At 33.9% G+C, this 19,814-nt stretch overlaps 1 protein-coding gene and 1 long non-coding RNA gene across 2 annotated transcripts in view; both read right to left on the minus strand.

Annotated features, from left to right (window-relative positions):
- LOC141450728 (uncharacterized) overlaps positions 1-3,907 on the minus strand; it is a 60,904-nt gene extending 56,997 nt beyond the window's left edge. Inside the window, exon 1 of the mRNA XM_074121460.1 lies at positions 3,361-3,907. Within this exon, the coding sequence (XP_073977561.1) occupies positions 3,361-3,775 (415 nt within the window). The 5' untranslated portion in view covers positions 3,776-3,907. The remainder of the gene's footprint in view (positions 1-3,360) is intronic.
- Positions 3,908-9,590: 5,683 nt separating this feature from the next.
- On the minus strand, positions 9,591-16,564 carry LOC141450736 (uncharacterized). The gene is made up of 7 exons (XR_012456272.1): positions 16,421-16,564; positions 15,622-15,687; positions 15,228-15,532; positions 12,375-12,595; positions 10,689-10,832; positions 10,094-10,600; positions 9,591-9,977 (listed from the first exon to the last, which is right to left on the minus strand). It is a non-coding gene; the product is annotated as an uncharacterized lncRNA (long non-coding RNA).
- Between the last annotated feature and the right edge of the window lie 3,250 nt (positions 16,565-19,814).

Genomic DNA, 19,814 nt, shown 5'->3' on the forward strand with positions numbered 1-19,814 from the left:
TAATAACACATATAAAAATAAAGTAAACAAAAAAATAATGTATAAATTAAATGTTATTTACTCCCAGATTGGTTTTATCAGACATTTGGTCCTCAAATCCTTTTATCATATACTTTTATTAAAAAATTAATTAAATATACGAATGTTAACATATAACTTCAAACAAATGGCGTAATATAAACACATATTTTGTTTGTAAACGTTTTCTGATTTGTATATTTGTCTCCAAATGATTGAAATTTTCTAAAAATGTAAACTGGAAATTTGACATTTAATTAAATTTTATTTATTATTGGACAGAGCTTTAATGATTTGATCGCCGGAATATGTTGCTGACTTGTAACATGAGATTTGACAGCATTAAGCAACGAAGATGGGACTGATTGGTCCGTGTGCCCTCGCATGACTTTCTCTACCCAAATTTTCGAGTTTTCGACTTAGAAACGTTTTAACCTTTAGCTCGAAATCCTCATACGACAGAAAACTTTCCCAGAAAACTTATTCAAATAAAAACTTAAGAAAATTGTAAAAAGAGATAAAGTTGGTTTTTGAAAAATGAAAACTCCGTTCATTAAAGTGATACTAAGGTGTAATTTTTTTTCAAAATCAGAATTTTAGGTTCACATTTAACTTTTCTTTATTATCCTTTATTCGACAGTCTACATAGCCCCTCTCATAGAAGTTCCTTATTCAAATTTTCCCCAAGAAAATGTACAATAAAAACACCAAGTTTAAACAAAATCGAAAGAAGCCTTTAACGAAAAAACTCTCAACTAACTTAAAAAAAAAAATCAATTCCGAGAAAGCAACCTTTCTGATTGGCTGACTTTCTACAAAAACGGACTTCTCTACTGAGTATTAAGAGATATCAAATTTGACCAGATTGGAAGGAAAAGGAAAGAAAAAAAAAACACGAACGGAGATCTCAGGAATTTGAGAAGGAACTGCTAAAGGAGACTGACACAACAAAGAGTGATAAGAAACTAGATCCGGATATAGGAGATACTAAGAATGGTGTATTCAAACGCATTAAACACTGTAGCAGACTGTTTGAAGTAAAATCAACCTCACCGACCTAGTCTGATTTGCGTTCAGACAGCAGGTTTCCGATATCTGGTCCAGAGCTGAAAGCAAGAAAATATGGCTCTTTAAAGTGCCATAACGTGGCGGTCCATTGAAGTTACAACCCAGTAGCAGCAGAAACTTGCTTCTTACAGTGGTCCAGCTCTTTATTACTCTAGTTTAAAGAGATATCATATTATCCGGCCTCAGAGTATCGAAAGATTTAATATTGTAAACTAGCGACTACAACGCGATCTGGTAAGATATAAGTGGTCAACTTTTTCTTACGGAGTTCAGCCACAGAGTGTCTTCACTTCCTCCAGAAGCAGATCTCGTAGCAAGAAAATAGTAGGGGAAACCTTGGACTTTAACCAAGAAGAGGTTTTTCTAATCTATGCTTTACGCTTCATCTAACGTAATCTCATTTAGCAAGTTTTAGGGTTCCAATTTCACATACAGATCCCACAGGCTCGTGGATTACATTGAAATAGTACTTTACCAGGAACTCTATACACCTCAACTCCCAGAAGTGTCCTGAATTGACATTTTTCAAATAAAATTTGAAATCTACAATAAATAGAATTTGCATACTAAGTTAAAATTAGGTAGATATTTTTGTAAGTCCACCATGACTTGTACACAAAATTAAAAGAAAATCTTTGGTGTTATTTTTTGTGAATATCTCAAAAAATGTGAAAAAAATCATTCAAAGATTAAGTGATACTTCTGATAAATGAGTTCTTGATTTAGCTAAGTTGCAGTCGGAATTTTAAAGTTTCAACACTCAGTGGTTTTCGTTTTGTTTTGGACCATTTTCTAAAAACCATTTTTTGCGGATTCAAGTGATCACAAATCGGATATTTCTGGAGAAAACTAGGTTTCGGGAATCGGACTTACTTGATCACAATACTGCGAGTAAAGAAACCTCCTTCCCTTCTTCCTATTTTTACCTTTAGACGCGCTGAAGTCAGAAGTTGTTGACGCTCGGAGCCCTCTCAATGCACAACCCGTTCTACGGATAAATTATTTTGCTGATAGATTCCGCTTCCGCTTTTGAAATCATAGGAATCAATGTTAATCATAGTTTATTTAACATGTAAGAGACATGAAGTTGGTGAATAAAAAGAGGAAATACCAGAAAGTAATTTGAATTTTCCTGATACCGACATTTCATGCTAAAACGTTACAGGAATTGAAATAAATAAATTAATTAAAGCTAGAAAAGGTTTTTTCGTACTCGAAAAAAGTTATTGTCAATATCGATCATACTTTTTTAAAATTATTTTCGACGTAGGGACAAGGTCATATTTAGGGCTTATGCTATTAACAATTATAATATTTTCATAAAACGTAATACATAAACAGTACAAATTATACAAAATACAGTACATAAACAGAAAGGATATAAGACTGTTTAGATGTCTTAGATTTAACAATGTAAAAAATATAACTTTTAATAGCATAATAAGCCCTGAATATATCCTAGTCCCTAGATCAAAAGCTAGCAAAAAATTATGCCTGAAATTGGTAAAAATGTTTCTTCTTTTTGTACAAATCAAATTCCAACGTTGAAGAAGACAATCACTACCCCGGAAGCCTAATGGTAATTGAATAGCGATTTTTTTTTCCCGCAGAAATAGTTCCGAAACTTTTGACTATTTAGTAATTGTATAAATTAGGTCTGTTACTTTTATTTTGAAAAAAAAACAAAACGTAAAGCAGAAACTTTATTTAAGCGATATTCTTAGCTAGGAGTGTCGTTAAGCTCTCCAGTAGCTTGTCGTTACAGTATATTGTGCTGGACTCACGCTTGTTTTAAAATGTGAACTATTTAACCAAAAATTACGAATTAGAAGAAGATCAGTCTACCGAAATTTTTCAGTAAAGAAACTATCTATCAAAAATTTATTGGAGTTTCTATGAGTTACAGTGACGTTTTTTTCTAGCTACAATACAATCAGCTGATTATTGTAAATAAACATGATAATAATGTAGCCACGTATCATTAGAAATTCTATGTTTTAAGTAAAACATAAATTGTATCAAGAGAAAGTCGACGAATGACTATAAATACTATTCAGTTATTAAAAAAGAATCTCGTTAGTGTTCACATCCAGGAAAATTGCCCAAAAAACTCAATATTTTTTGCTGTTTTTTAAATATTTATTTTCTTCTTCCTGAGTGAGGACGTCCACAGTATAAGATACATATAAGACGAAGTTTGAAAACTTAATGAAAGTGACGAACAAAAAAAAAGGTGCTTAAAACTGGAAAATAAAAACATAACACTTGACTCACCACGGCCACTTCTTCCGACGAACCTGAGATCATTAAACTTGGCCACCTGATTCTTCATGATCGCCGTACAGTTCCTCAATTCCGCACAATAATTCTCATCATTACCGGCCCGAATAGTGACCACAGTACCGTCCATCACTTCGCCCAGTGCGACCACTTTAAAGCCGACCGGCAGTGTCTTATTAGAACGCCAATGCGTTGGCAAAGCTGAACATAAAAAATACGGACTACCAGTGCGCACCAGTTCACCAGGATGTTCCGCTTGGGCTTCACAGACTACACGTTCAGTCCACCATAGATCTCCCGCGGAATTCGTACTGCCGTTGTTATTATTACCAGGTGTTGAAGACGTACCACTTGAACTACCGTCACCATGGCTACCGGCACGACGTCTCTTTTTACCATCCGATGTCATAGTGTGCTGCTTATTGATAGCGCTATTTCTAGAGGCATGACACAAACAAACACCTTCTAATCCAGATAATAAGAGTACTTTCCCGATAGAACTCTTTCCAATACACACCTTACAGAGCGACTGGCCACAGTTCGAATGTTCAACCTCAAACAGATCTCTATTCTCCCCTCTCAAAAGTTTTTGACTCTAACTGCGGGACCTCCCATCTCAGTCCCTATTGGTCAGAATCCACACTTCCATTCATACTCTGCCCACATTATTGATGCCATAAACTGTATTTCTATTGGCCACTCTAGAATATATAATATATAATTATTTCCGTAATACACCATACCTTTCCTAAACTACTTTTTTTAAGTCAAAATTACTTTTTTTTTGAGGTGATTTCAATTTATTACTGTTTCCGTTCATACTTTCAATCTTGGCGAAAAATATTTATTCAGTATACAATTTTCCACAGTTTTCACCATAGAAAGTAACAAGTTTTCCTTTGAATTTTCGAAAAACTCGCTAGAAAAAGTAAGTCTGTTATATGAATTCTTAGTTCACTAAAGAAATAAGCTAAGTAAATGGTTTTAAAGAAATTCGTAGAAAATCTAACGCCCCGGAGTCCCAATTTTCTCTTACTAGATAAGGCTTGTCAAATTTTCAAGTTTTTACCAAAAATATCAGTTCCTGAGTCAAAAAAAAAAAAAAAAAATGGCTTCCACAAAATCGTCTCTTTCTCTCTATCAAAATCTAAAAATCGCAGAAAGCTTAAACTTTAGAATAGGACCCACATAGCAACATAGCGAACTCGATGCCTCAACCGAAAGTACCAAATTACTGAATGGATAGAAAACTTTTCAAAGATTTCTTCTTGTTTAGAATGCGTCTAAGATTTAAGATGCGTCAACACCCAAATTATTAAAGTATTAAAAACAGCATTATTGTTTTTATTCTCTAAGAATTTTAAATTTATGAAGCGTATATTTTTATTTTTTTAAGATGTAATGTTTATCTATTCTCGCGATAATATCGCGGGGTATAAAAGGCTTGGACCAGAACTATTTTTATATCACCAATGAAGGTGGCAAAAACTCCTTAAATCTGGTTAATAAACGGATATTCCCAGTAATCGTTCGGCAGAAATAGCGCTATTCTTATTCAATTAGACCTCAAACTTTGTACTTCCGGTGGAATCGCAATTTTGAAAGTTATTACGAAAAAGAAAAAATAAAAAAACAAATTCTTCGACTACTTAGTCCTACCACTTTGTCTTCCGCTTCCTTTTAAGAGTAGTGCTGCACGAGAAACGAGATAAATCTCGGTCTCGGTACCGAGACGAGACTTGAGCAACCGAGACCGAGACCGAGACATGATATATATCTCGTCGAGAAATTTCGGTCTCGTCTCGGTTTTTCAAATATTAATTTTTAGCTACAAAATTATAAAATTGTGTTCTTTATTAATAAATAATCATTACGTGTATTGAATTAATTATTAAAAGATACGATTTTATTATATATGTTCAATATTGCTACATCTATTTGACTTCGAATTACATAAGTAAAGTAAGCAAAGTAAAGTAATCGCCTATTTTTTCAGGCGGGGCTTTACGTCCAACTACCAATTAGGTGTCGCGGACGGAGGCGACTAGCAAACATACTTTACTGTAAATTTCTCAAATTAACCATTAAATAAAATCCAAGGCCTAAGACCGGGAATCGAACACAGTACCACATAAATTCACTAAATTTCACTATTCATATCATAAAAGAGCTTTTCCTGAGTCAGAAGTTAGAGAAGATCTTCTGTCGGTCATTATCATCGCAGCTTGCGAAAATAAACTTTCCGATGGCACTGAAGTTGCACAGATACTAAAAATATCTTTCGCCATTCTAGACAAATTTTTGAAGGAATTCTCAAGTGTTTTCCTCCATTCTAAAATGTCAACGTCTACTGGTGCTTGGTCTAATTTGGTGTAATTAATTATTTCTGTCTTCCATGCTTCGGTGATATTTGCTGATTTTTGAGCAAATGGCGCAAAAATATTGATGCAGTCGTCGACGTCGTCAAAAGGTGAATCATCAGATTCTTTATCTTCACCAACAGCCATAACTAATGGAGCGGGAAATTTGTTGGGAGGTGTATTTTTTATTTCACGAATCTACTTGTCATAGCAGGCAGATATGTTATTTTGGTCTTTCATTTGGCGCGTTTTTAACATTTTTTTGAAATTATATAAAGATATATAACAGTAATAGTAATATGTGATGCACTGAAGTGTAAGTAGTTGTCTTCTTTTACACACATTTTCATTACCAATATATAAATTAAAATAATTATTAGAAAATAATAACATTTTTTGAAAAGATTATTAATAGCAAACCGCTTTTAATACTTAAACAAAAATTCAAAAAAACTGAGACCGAGATATCTCGACGAGACCGAGATCGAGACTGCATAAAGTCTCGCCTCGTCTCGGTCTCGTGCAGCACTACTTTTATGAATCCAAAAAAATCAGTTGTTTTTATAAATTCTATTAAAATAAGGATAAAAATTAATTCGTTATTTGAATCCTACGAATAATTACTGCTTTTGAGAAAGTTTCACGATTTGACGAAATAAGAGTTAATATTATACCTAATACTCAAATTAATTTCGTCAAACAGTTCGCTTATCATGGTGTTGTTTATAGCTCGGCAAATTTTCGCAGCAATATGTTAAGCAGATGTAAATCTGATTGCTGGGAGTCAAAGACTCATAAATCATCTTTACCTGGCCTATGTCTAGGGTAGTGACTACTTCAATTTACTTTTTAAAAAAATATTAAGTGAAATTTCTAGATAGTCCAGCATACTTGTAAATATTTTAATTTTTAACTTCAATAGTAGTACCAAATTTAAGAGCACACAAAATTCAGGAGGTAAATTAAAATCCGTTTTCACCGATAATAAAAGTTTTGATGCTCCTCGAGACAAAGTATAACAGAATGTTTCATGACTACAGGAATTATCAGGTAAACCTGGCCCAGACTTGAGGACTTGCAACCAAAAAAGAAATAGACCTTGTCTTCTACATACCCGCGACACTATCGAGGAGTATATAAATAAACCACGAGAAAATACATAAAACAAAATGAATGCCTACATCGTTAAGATTTTTCTAAGAATATAAAACCAATAATATTGTTCTGAACACATAATACTTTAAGCATTTTGTTTCACATAAATACCGTAAAGTCTGTTTTTACAAGACCATATTTGTGACATATTCCTACTGAGCTGAAATGTATTTAATTGAACAGATTAATGTATTAAAAGTATCTATTCATTTTAATCATTTTATATACAAAAAATCACGAAAAACAAAAAAGAAAGATTGTAATTGGAGTCTATTCTATCAAATAGGTTCAATCAAGAGAATTATATTATAATCAGGTACGAATTAAATTGCCATTAATATTTAAAATACCATTAATAACTGTTCAAATAATGGAAATATAAATATGACATAACTATAAATATAAATACTTGTTTTGAATAAATAAGGTTCAGAATGTACTCGTCATTCTGTTACTTATAAATGAGCAAAATAGAGAATAAAAAAAAGTCCGAACTCCATTTTAAAAATTACCAAAGTTAGGTGTTTTTCAACGTTATGTTTTTTCGTGCAGTTTTTGACGATCAACCCTAATATAACTGTATAACCAAACAGTTTTATTAAACTAAATCATTGATATTATCTTTGCGAAAATGCAGATTACTTTTTGATTATCATTGCTTACTTACTCTTCTCTTCTTGGGGTCTCCATGATTGTTACTAGATGTGCCATTCTCTGTAACGAGACAATAAAGTTCCCTCTATCCCACCAGTGAACGCAACAACTCCAATGGAGTCTCCTCCAGCAACCACTCTCCAATGTAGTCTCCTCCAGCAACCACTCTCCAATGTAGTCCCGGCCAGCAACCACTCTCAAATGTAGTACCGGCCAGCAACAACTCCTTTGTAGTCTCTCCCTGCCGCAACTCCCGAAGTAGTTGTCCAGCAACTATTCCAATGTAGTTTCCTCCAGCAACCACTCTCCAATGTAGTCTACAGCAACTACTCCAAACCAGCAAAAACTCCAACGTATTCTCGTCCAACTCCTCTTAGATACCTGGAAGCACCGGTAACATTAATACATTAATAGCAAACAACTCGCCCATCTTCCTAGCTGGGAGCAATGTAATTATTAATAGGTTATAAATATCATAAGAAGTGCCATTTTCAACGACAAGACTCATTCTATTTCCTTTAACCCTGCCAGTGATTGTCCAGCAACACTCCAATGTAGCCTCGGCCAGCAACCTCTCTAAAATAGTCTCCTCCAGAAACCACTCCATTGTGGACGTCCAGCAACACTCCAATCTAAACGCGTCCAGTAACAACTCCAATATGTTCTCGTCTGCAAAAACTCCAACGTATTCTCATCCAGCCCATCTTCCTTCCTGGAAGCACCCGAAACATTAATACATCACAGTAAATACCATTAGTAAACAACTCACTTGCAAATTCCTTGCTGGGAGCACCTGTAATTATTAACTATTAATAAGTTACAAATATTATAAGATGTGCAATTTTCAACGGAGAGGCTCATTCTATTTCTTTTTACCCTGCAGGTGATCGTCCAGCAACTAATCTAATGTTGTCCTGTTCCAGCATCTCGCCAACGTAGTATTGTCCAGCAACGACTCCAATGTAGACGTCCAGCAACACTCCAATCTAGACGCGTCCAGTAACAACTCCAATATATTCTCGTCCGCAAAAACTCCAACGTATTCTCGTCCTGCCCATCTTTTTTCCTGAAAGCACCCGAAACATTAATACATCACAGTAAATACCATTAGTAAACAACTCACTTGCAAATTCCTTGCTGGGAGCACCTGTAATTATTAACTATTAATAAGTTACAAATATTATAAGATGTGCAATTTTCAAAGGAGAGGCTCATTCTATTTCTTTTTACCCTGCAGGTGATCGTCCAGCAACTAATCCAATGTTGTCCTGTTCCAGCATCTCGCCAACGTAGTATTGTCCAGCAACGACTCCAATGTAGACGTCCAGCAACACTCCAATCTAGACGCGTCCAGTAACAACTCCAATATATTCTCGTCCGCAAAAACTCCAACGTATTCTCGTCCTGCCCATCTTTTTTCCTGAAAGCACCCGAAACATTAATACATCACAGTAAATACCATTAGTAAACAACTCACTTGCAAATTCCTTGCTGGGAGCACCTGTAATTATTAACTATTAATAAGTTACAAATATTATAAGATGTGCAATTTTCAACGGAGAGGCTCATTCTATTTCTTTTTACCCTGCAGGTGATCGTCCAGCAACTAATCCAATGTTGTCCTGTTCCAGCATCTCACCAACGTAGTATTGTCCAGCAACGACTTCAATGTAGACGTCCAGCAACACTCCAATCTAGACGCGTCCAGTAACGACTCCAATATATTCTCTTCCGTAAAAACTCCAGTTTAGTCATGGCCAGCAAAAACTTCAATACAAACTCTACAACAACCACTCCAATGTAGTCTCTTCCAGCAACACTCCAATGTAGTCCCGGCCAGCAACAACTCCATTATAGTCTCTCCCTGCCGTAAGTCAGAAGTAGTTTTCCAGCAACTACTCCAATGTACGTAGTCTCGTCCAGCAACACTCCAACATAGTCTCGACGAGCAACAACTTCAGTGTAATTCATCCAGCAAAAACTCCAATCACTCTTCCGTATAAACTCCAACATATACTCGTCCAGCCCATCTTTCATCCTGGAAGCACCTGTAATATTAATACATTATAAACAACTCACACCCATCTTCCTTGCTGGGAGCACCTGTAATTATTAATAGGTTATCAATATTTCTGGTTAAATATAAGTATTCCTTAATCATACCTTACTTAAAACAGACGCTAATAAAATAGACTCAAGACTTTGTAAAAAAGTTTTAATACAAGTTGGTGTCATTAAAAGAGAAAGAATCAGAAAGGAGAAATCAAAAAATAATATTATATTTATGAACAGTTATTATTGTTTGTGCAATATACGTATTATAAAGAAGGCCATTGGAAAATGGTGGAACTGATAGGTGTATGCGGTCATGTGGTCGGCTGAGAAATCTATCAACAGTCCTGGTCATACAAATAGTTCTTGGACAAGCCTGTCACACTTCAGCTATAAAGAAGGAAAATACATGTATTTATTATTTACATTCTTCTGCATGTTGTAAATAATATTTACTTCCGTGTTAAAATAAAAAAATCTCTCTCTCCGACACAAGTGGAATGTACCTGAATGAATCCTTTGAAGGATGATGGCTCAGGTTAAGTTCTTCAGAGCATTATTCTCCTAACTTCATTGTTGTGGAAATCGAGCTGGCCAAGTCAAGTTAGATAACGTTTATCTAACCATCCATTAGAACGAAATCTTTCCCTTCAATTTTATTTTACGAAGGGAACCATCTTGCGTTTGGTACTTCCCCAAGGAAGTTTATAGTGAACATTTACGTACATTGGAGTAGTTGCTGGAAAACTACTTCTGACTTACGGCAGGGAGAGACTATAATGGAGTTGTTGCTGGCCGGGACTACATTGGAGTGTTGCTGGAAGAGACTACATTGGAGTGTTGCTGGAAGAGACTACATTGGAGTGGTTGTTGTAGAGTTTGTATTGAAGTTTTTGCTGGCCATGACTAAACTGGAGTTTTTACGGAAGAGAATATATTGAAGAGTCTAGATTGGAGTGTTGCTGGACGTCTACATTGGAGTCGTTGCTGGACAATACTACGTTGGCGAGATGCTGGAACAGGACAACATTGGATTAGTTGCTGGACGATCACCTGCAGGGAGAAATTTATAAAAAACTTATTACTCTTGCAAAATCTCACCTCCATTACCACTCCAGAACTTCTCTTGGTCGATTGAGCCGCTCTTATTCCTGTCCAATGCGATCTCCTTTGAGATTTATGGTTTGGTACCTCGTATTCAGCACCTCAACATCTTTCCTCAAGATTGCCTCACCAACATATTACCTGTATGATACAATACGGATTAGAAAACAAAAAATCATATCTAGTTTAGAAAATTGTCTGTAAAAACTAAAAAAATTCCTTCTTTTTTTTATAGAAAATAGATAAAACAAAATATTGTGACTTCATGTTCAAATATAAATTGATAATTTAGCCACAAATTCTAGTGACCACAAAAAGATAACTGCTTACCTTAGCCTTGAGAATATATTTACAAGAACAAATATATAATTTATTGCTGACCTAAAAATATGATTTAGTTTTGTCAGAAAAAAAATTAATATATCTACAATCCAATACGGAATAGACACTGGATATAGAAATCAGGTAAAGACTACTGTGATGAGAAGACGAAAGACGGAGCGGAAAACAAGACGCGAGATAATTTGGAGAACCTTCATTATTAATCTAATCACTAAACCAGCTAAGGATGAATTAAAATAGCAACGATAACAAATCCTCAAGAAGCTAGGATAGACGGCGTATGAGAGCCTATTCGAATTCGAAAATCTAGCAGCTTTTAAAACTGGAACTTCCCCTGGAGTTACAGTTTAAAGGCAAAGATCCCTAAACAGGAGCAGGGAACACACAATAAATTATTTTTCTAGTTAGAGAAACGTCAGGCCAAAGAAAGTTTGGAGAGCTTTATTATGTCACTACGATTCAAATACCATTCATGCCCGTCATCAGCAGCCTCATTTTGAGTGCAAAAGATGTGCACGTCGCAGCCGTGCGAAGTGCAGCATCAACTGACTCCTTGTCTGCTGGTACTTGACACTTGAAACTTACGAAAATCTAGAGCAAATATCTCAGAGAAACTCAGAAACCCACATTTTCGAAGAAAAAATAAATGTTTCAAAAGCAATTAATCATAAATTAATACTTTTGATATCAGCTTAAAAAAAACAACAGAATACATTTCATTTACGTATATTTTTTTCAAAAAAAATTTCGAACCAACCAACGCTGCATCATCAAACAGAAAGGTAAATTAAATAAAAGATTGTGGTTACAATACATCTAAAAGTTATATTATTCACCTTTCATATGAAAATTAAGTACAGTAATTTTTAGAGTTTATTTGGTTTAAATTATAGAAACGGTGGCAGAAGACGCACTAACATTTGATCTAAAAACGGTTTATGTTTCAAACATTACCACTCAGAAAACTTGTTCTGTCCTAATCATTAATAATAATTGAGAGTTGGAATGTAAATATATCACAAGTAACAAGAGCGTTCAATATTAGATAAAGATATTTTGATATATATGAATTAGAACCCAATAGAAAATTGGAACTTACAAGAAACTGAAGTCTGCGATAAACTAATTCAGATGTATATATATGCCAAAAAACTATACACATAACATTAAAAAAATATTTTTGCACATAATACATTAACATTTCAACCATATAAAAACTATGGGATTCACTAATACCACCAAAAAGTTGCTTTTGTAGCTTAAATTATTCTCAACCTTGATAATATTGAGGTAAGACTTGATGAGATGGAAAAATCTGTATGAAACTGATGATAAAGTTACCTGAAGATCGATCGATTTTGAAGTTAAATTTTACAGTGAACGTATTTTGAAAACATCCTTCTTCTGGGTGATAATGCTTGTACAGATCTTGACTAATAATGCATAAGGCACTCGTGTAACCTTTATTTAATTCAAATTTCTGACTGGTGATGAACCTTTAGTTTGGTTACAAATGACATAAACCATCCGAGACTGCTTTCTGGATATCCGGCTGGTATCATCTATTACAAAAGTCTGTATTATACCAAGCTTTTTTTTTTTTTTCTCTCCCTTATTTGTGAAAATGATCTAGTAATAGGATTCAAGATTTTCATAATGATCTCCTATTTAAAAAAATAATAGAACTCATCATTGCATCATGGATATTATAGTATACTGTACACAGCTGGGTATGTAAGGAGAAATCCTATTAAGTAGGGTATATTGCTGCGACCGCCGAGTAATACCATCAAAGTAAGATCGTAAAGCGACAAGAGGGATTCCTCACCAACCATTGTCCCACAGTTCTTCTGTATTCAAATGTCCATCCACTCAGTGAGAGCTAGCAACCCTATCGATATTTAAAAGAGATTTATCTTTTGATGTGGCTACAGTTAATTCTAATTATTTCTATATTCTAAATAGGGTCGCGTGGCGCTCATTTAAAACGTTGTTCATCACAAAGTATTTTTAGAGATGATTAATAAACAAAAGCTTCTTTTTTATACTATTTTCTTTCTCCTTTTTGAAATCTTTCTAATTAAGTACAAAATAAATAAAATAAAGTTCTGAATTTATTCATTGAATTGTGTAAAAATCTATTTTTACTTTATCCGACTCCTTAGTTACGAGGAAATATTGCAATCTAACTTTCTTCAAAGTTGAATTTTAACCCAAAATAAAAGTTTTAAGTTTTATGATATCCTTACTTGTAAAAAAGTGTTTACTAAGACCTGCAAGAAGGTCTGATTGAGGAGTGTATGTATGTATGTGTAGTCTACTTAACTCATGGACGGAAAATCAATAAACTAAAAATTCAAACTTGATATTTCAAAGAGCGGACAATAAGTTTTTGGCGAAAATCGATAGTCAAGAAGTACCACTCTATTGAATGAATGTTCTAATTTTGTTTATAGATTCACTAAAAAATAAAATTTCAGTTTTTTTTTTTAAACTTTTAGTCAATACACAGATGTAGTAGATCTAACGATAGCCGTGCTAAAATCGCTGCAAAAAAGACTCCACGAAAATAAAGTAATATTTAGAAACCCCAATTCAGTTTTCCTAACATTGGAGTTCGTCAAATATAAAGGATGTACAAATTGCATAGCTTACTAAGTGATAAGAAAGATATTATAAATCTGTCAATAAATATTGTTATACCATGGACGTTGGATCACAACAATGTTTATGGAAATGTAATAACAGATGCAGCAGCGAAAATAAGCATCAGGGAAGTATGAGATAAAACAAGAACTGTCCATCGATGTCTCAAATCACCTTATAGCTACAAAAACAAAATGGCAAGCTTTGTACGATATGCCGTCTACAGATAAACAGTCATACCACTTCACCAATTAGAATAATATGGCTCTAATAAAACTGATTAGGAGTTACTAAGTTTAGTAGGACACGGTTAGTTAATTTTATCAGACTTAACAGGGCGAACTACGTACTAATTCAAGACTATAAATACAAATACTGCGAGATATATCAAGAAGAGAATGTTGAATATATGATCATGCATTGCAAAAACTATAAAGACAAATTATGCGTACATAAGGAACGAGTTCTGATCAATATTTCGACAAAATGATGGGTCAACCTCTGATGCAAATCCGAAACCAGTACCTGTGTGCTGTGACGGAGAAAATCAACGATTTCAGTTTTTCGCAGAAACTGTTTCAGCTGAATTATTTAAATTTATTTATTTATAACTAGTATAATACGCTGTCAACATCATTGCCTATTATCGTACTTCTAAAAAGGATTAATTTAAAATAATTTAGGGTTAATTTTTATAATTTTAGGACAAACAAAACCCTAACCAGTAATAAAGATTACTAAAATTTAATGACATAAAAATGTGACTGTTTAAAAAAAAAGAATATACATATTTAGAATTAAATACAAATGTAACTATTAGCTCCTTATTTTGTGTCCTTGAAGAAATATTTTGATACTGTGATTTTCTTAAATTTCATTATTTAAAATGACATTAGAAACGTCGAAGCATCCCTTAATTGCTAAAGATGTAGTTGTGTCCACAGTGCTGGATATTTATCGTTGATTTTATCCGTTGTAACACGTATGTTTTATTATCAAACAGCAAAAAAAACGTAAGTGGACAGTCGAACTCTCTACACCAATTTGATGAATCAATCTTAGACGACAGAAGAAAATCCTAGATCTGTCTGAAATACAGACAATATTCGTACTACATAAAATCATCGATATGTCCGTGTATTTATTTATGGTGAAAGGTGTATAGGTTTTGTTAAACAATTCAATACTAACAAAAATGAAGAAATCTAAGCCAATTAATAATAAATATCACGAAAAGACCATAAATGTGAACTTATAATAGTATGAGTAACTCATATATCTGTAGAAAAACAAACTCCTAGAACTTTTGTTGCTTAGCAAGTCATTCCTGGAGTTCTTACAAGAAGCGCATCCAAAGTAATGAAATATAGGATACGAGCAATATCATCTAGCATTGTCGAAAAATATGTACATATCTTTATTTTGAATTGATTCATGTAATCTGTTATAGTTACATTCCAGAAAGACGTAATTGCTTTTCTTATTTAAACTTTTTCTTGCTCTACCCTGCCTAAAATAATAATAATAATAATAATAATAAAGTAATACCTATTTTTTTTTTCAGGCGGGCTATACGTCCAACAATACATCCCTAAAATCACTTAGGTGACATTAAACTGTTTCTAGTTTCTTGCATCAGTTTGTGAATTTTCATTTGCAGCAGTTCTTTGCTTGATGGAAGAACTAAAAACTCTTTGAGACAATTGTTTTTCTTCACAATTGGAAATACGGAATTACGTTCACCTTTTACTATTTCCATCTACTTTGCACCTGTTAATGAATTGATTTTTCAAGAAGATACCTAGGTCTTTCCATATTCATTAAATGTTCGGTTTGTTTTCAATTAACATATTCTGAAATGATGAAAATTAATGCACAATTTTGGAACTAACAAGTTTAATATAAGTGTAACTTATTGTTTTTGGTTAAAAACGTAACCTACTGCTCAATATAAGTAGTACGATAGATCTATACGGCTTTTTCACTAATTCCGAAAGCGAATGTGACCCTTAAACATAAAAACAAAAAAAAAGATCTTATTTTCAAAGCCGTAAGAACAAACCTGAAAAGAAGTGCCACTACTTAATGTACTAAGTCTTCTCTGCACATCAATTTTAAGTGAAGCCTGAGCAACTTGGAAAAAACTCTTTTCTCAATAATGTTAATTTTACTCACTGTGAATCTATTATAGAAATCAACTGAACATTTACTAACAATCCAAAGGTTAAAGACAATTTACCAATTAATAATTACCTATTAAACATCAATAAATGAAAGATTAAAAAAACAACAAAGAAAGAAAATACATACATAGCTAAGAGATAGAGAAAGCTGGTAACTAGACAAAGAAATAAGAAATATTGACCCTAAGGTAATTTGTGGTGAACAGATTACATTGTGAGGAGGAGGTTTATACATATGTGAGTGTATGTATGTATGTATGTATGTGGAAGTCTAGAGGTGTTAAAGAGTGTCTGATCTGTGTGAGCTATAGTTTGTAATCACTCATGTCATGTGTAGCAGACTCTCCTATATTTTGTGTAGGAGAGAGGCAGTCGGGTTTGAAAATTCGAACGAATTTCTTTTACTCTTAACTAATTATCGTAGTTAAATTGACAACTAAAAGAGTAATTTTGCAGGCAAACATCATGTATTAGCCATCCCCCACATACAAAAAAACCCACTAAATTCATCGTTTATGGTGCCGGATTCATAAAATCAAAAGGAAGAAAGATAATTACCAATTTCAGTCATGATTAAGAATTTCACCTAATTTTTTTTTATATTTTGACAAACATAACAGACTACCAGAAAGATTTCTTAAATCATTTCAATAATCAAAACACTAATCCACAAGACTTCAACTCCTGCTGGTACATTATAAAAATAGGGTAACACTTTTAGTAAGGTTAAGAACAGGGTATACACTCTAGCGCCACTAAGTAGAACTAATATTAGTTCTCCTTTTTGTCAATAGGATTCGCTAACATTCACTTTTAAGTTATAATTCCAAGGTGTGAACACTCATTTCGTCTTTCTCATTTTGGCTTATAGGAAGATTTTAGCATACTTTAAAATTCCCAAAACAAATTCTATAAACTTAAAATAATTTAAATAAAATCTTTTGATATAAATACAAAATTTAGATAAAATGAATTGAGTAATGCATTCTGGAATTTTGAAAGTTTCTTGAAGTTGGAAATTAATCAAAACATCTGAGTGCCCTTTATAATGTAAAATATGCAGACTCGTAAATTTTACTAAAATGGTAGTTTAGGAGAAAGAATAACCATACTTTTTCCTAACCGTTTAATCGAATTGTCCCGATAAAAAAGTCTGTTGTAGAAACATTACTGCAACTAAAACGAAAGCTATTTTAAGAAAATCTCAAAGAAATAAATAATCTATTGAGTAAAATGGTTGTGTAATTTTCATCCAACAAACTAGGATTTTTATCAATATTTTTAACCCTCCTTTATAATAGGTAGGTAGGAGACAAAACCTTATTTTATATTCAAATGGTCTTGAAGAGGAAAGACTAATTACAAGAAAGACAATCCACAAGCAAACGGATTACATTCACTCTTAGACTAATTCATCAAATTTCAGTTTTATTTTCGACGATTAACGATCATTCCAACCGACAGTTGGAGAGGTGTAAAGCTTCTTTAGAATACTCCCAACATTTTAATTTGAGGCCAATTTCGAAATATCTAGGAAATTATGAGGAAAGGGACGCACCAAGGAAATTATAACTGACTACCTCCGGCCTCCTCTCTTTCTAGAGCTTCCCTGAAGAGATTAATTCTCTTTTTGTTCAGGAAGAACCGTTCTTAAACATTTAAGTAATGTTGGGGGTGAGGCGTATATGGTGAACCACCGCGGTTTTTGGCAGCTAAGGGGCTACCTTGTGTTACGAGGAAAATATCCCTAACTTAAAGCCTCTTTGGAAAACATTCTCCAGATTATTTAGGGAATGGCTATTTAATGAGAGAATGAGTAGGATCCGTGGAGAATTTATCCCATCTGCTAGCTCTCACTTCTCTTCCTCTGTACTTCTGTAGAGAACTTGGTTGAGTTGTTTCATCACTTAAGAGTGCTACCAGTAGAATGGCTACCCTGGTTTCACCTGTCTCTAGTGGAAGCCCAGTAGATCTAAGAAAGATATTGCAATGCTAGGTTCCCAATAAAATATCGATGTGTTACATCAATGTTTTTAAAACAAAGAGCAAAGGAAAATGAAATGAATATTGGGAATGAAGATACAAGATTCTAGCTAAGATCTATTGATTGAGGTTTGATCTTTGTTTACGAGGGTCGTTTGAAAAGTCCGTGCAAAGTCAGAGAGATAGCACCACTGGCGCTTATCGAGGTTATGTTTAGTTAGTAGCACCTCTTGGAAGAACACACACAAAGTTTCAGCCAGATCGGTCTATTTCTTTGTGTTTGGCATTCGTTTGAATCGAGGAAGTCTCAGGAGACTAAAGAGAAGCTTGATAAACATTATGGTGACTCTGCACCTTCGATTAGAACAGTTTATAAGTGGTTTCAAAATTTTCGGAGTGGCCATATGGGCACAAGTGACGCTGAACGTTCTGGACGCCCTGTTGAGGTTACTACTCCAGAAATCGTTGATAAAATCCATGATATGGTGATGGATGACAGAAGAGTGAAGGTGCGTGAGATTGCTAGTGCTGTGGGCATCTCGAATGAACGGGTACATAATATTTTGCATCAACATTTGGACATGACAAAGCTATCCGCAAGATGGGTGCCGCGATTGCTCACGCTTGACCAAAAACGAAATCGTGTGAAGTGTTGCAAGGACGGTTTGCAGCTGTTCCAGAAGAATCCGCAGGACTTTAAGCGTCGTTTCGTCACAGTGGATGAAACATGGATACATCACTACACTCCTGAGACCAAAGAACAATCTAAACAATGGGTTACCAAGGGGGAATCTGCGCCAAAAAAGGCGAAGACCGTTCCTTCGGCCGGAAAGATTATGGCGACTGTCTTTTAGGATTCGCAAGGAATAATCCTCATCGACTATCTGGAAAAGGGTAAAACTATTACAGGTGCATATTATTGATCATTATTGGACCGTTTGAAAACCGAGCTGCAAGAAAAACGCCCACGAATGGCCCACAAAAAACCTCAGCAGTTATGGTCGCAAAATTAATGGAAATAGGGTTCCAACTCGTTTCACATCCCCCCTATTCTCCAGACTTGGCTCCCTCGGACTACTATTTGTTCCCCAATATGAAGAAATGGCTGGCGGGAAAAAGACTTTATTCAAACGAGGAGGTGATTGCAGAAACGAATGGCTATTTTTCAGACTTGGACAAATCCTATTATTCGGAAGGGATCAACAAACTAGAGCAGCGTTGGACGAAGTGTATAAGCCTAAAAGGAGACTATGTTGAAAAATAAAAAAGGTTTACCTCAAAAAATTAAGTAGTTTTTATTTTTGCACGGACTTTTCAAACGACCCTCGTAATATTTAATCAGTGCAGTTGATAAAAGTATAATCAGTTGCAGTGCCCTTGATAAAAGAGGCACCTATTTGATTTTCAATTTTCTACATTATTTAATGCAATTAATAATTTTAACCAATTGAAATTATTGGAGACTTCTAATTATTTTATTTGAGTAATAATATCCTGTGCTATTCCTGCTTTAAATTATTTAAAAACTATCAATTCTGTTCAGCCAACAGAACATTGTAGGTTCTTGTTTTTGTTTTATTGTGAATTGAAAATAATTATTGCATTAAGATGCAAAGAAAATAATTATTTTAAATTAAATAAGAAGAAAATCTAAATAATATATTGAGTAATTTCTAATCCAAACTCTTGCAATAGAAGAAACTTACAAAAATACCCACCAGAATTCGCTAGCCTCTAAGATTGATTCTGAACTTTCTGATCAGTTTTAAAAATGTAACCTTAATTGCAGTTATTTAAAGCTTTTTAAACAAAATGCAGTTATAAAACTATATTTCCTATTTGAATACATACGCTTTCAATGTTTAATAATACAGATTGAATAAGGTAAAACAATTTGCTAAGTCATTACTTTATTTAAGAATGTTCAATTTCAGTCATTCGGTAATTCATATACTAGGAACTTATTTTC

Source organism: Rhodnius prolixus, unplaced genomic scaffold, assembly GCF_049639745.1.
Source record: "Rhodnius prolixus isolate KJV_2025 unplaced genomic scaffold, Rpr scaffold_8, whole genome shotgun sequence".
Classification (NCBI taxonomy): domain Eukaryota; kingdom Metazoa; phylum Arthropoda; class Insecta; order Hemiptera; family Reduviidae; genus Rhodnius; species Rhodnius prolixus.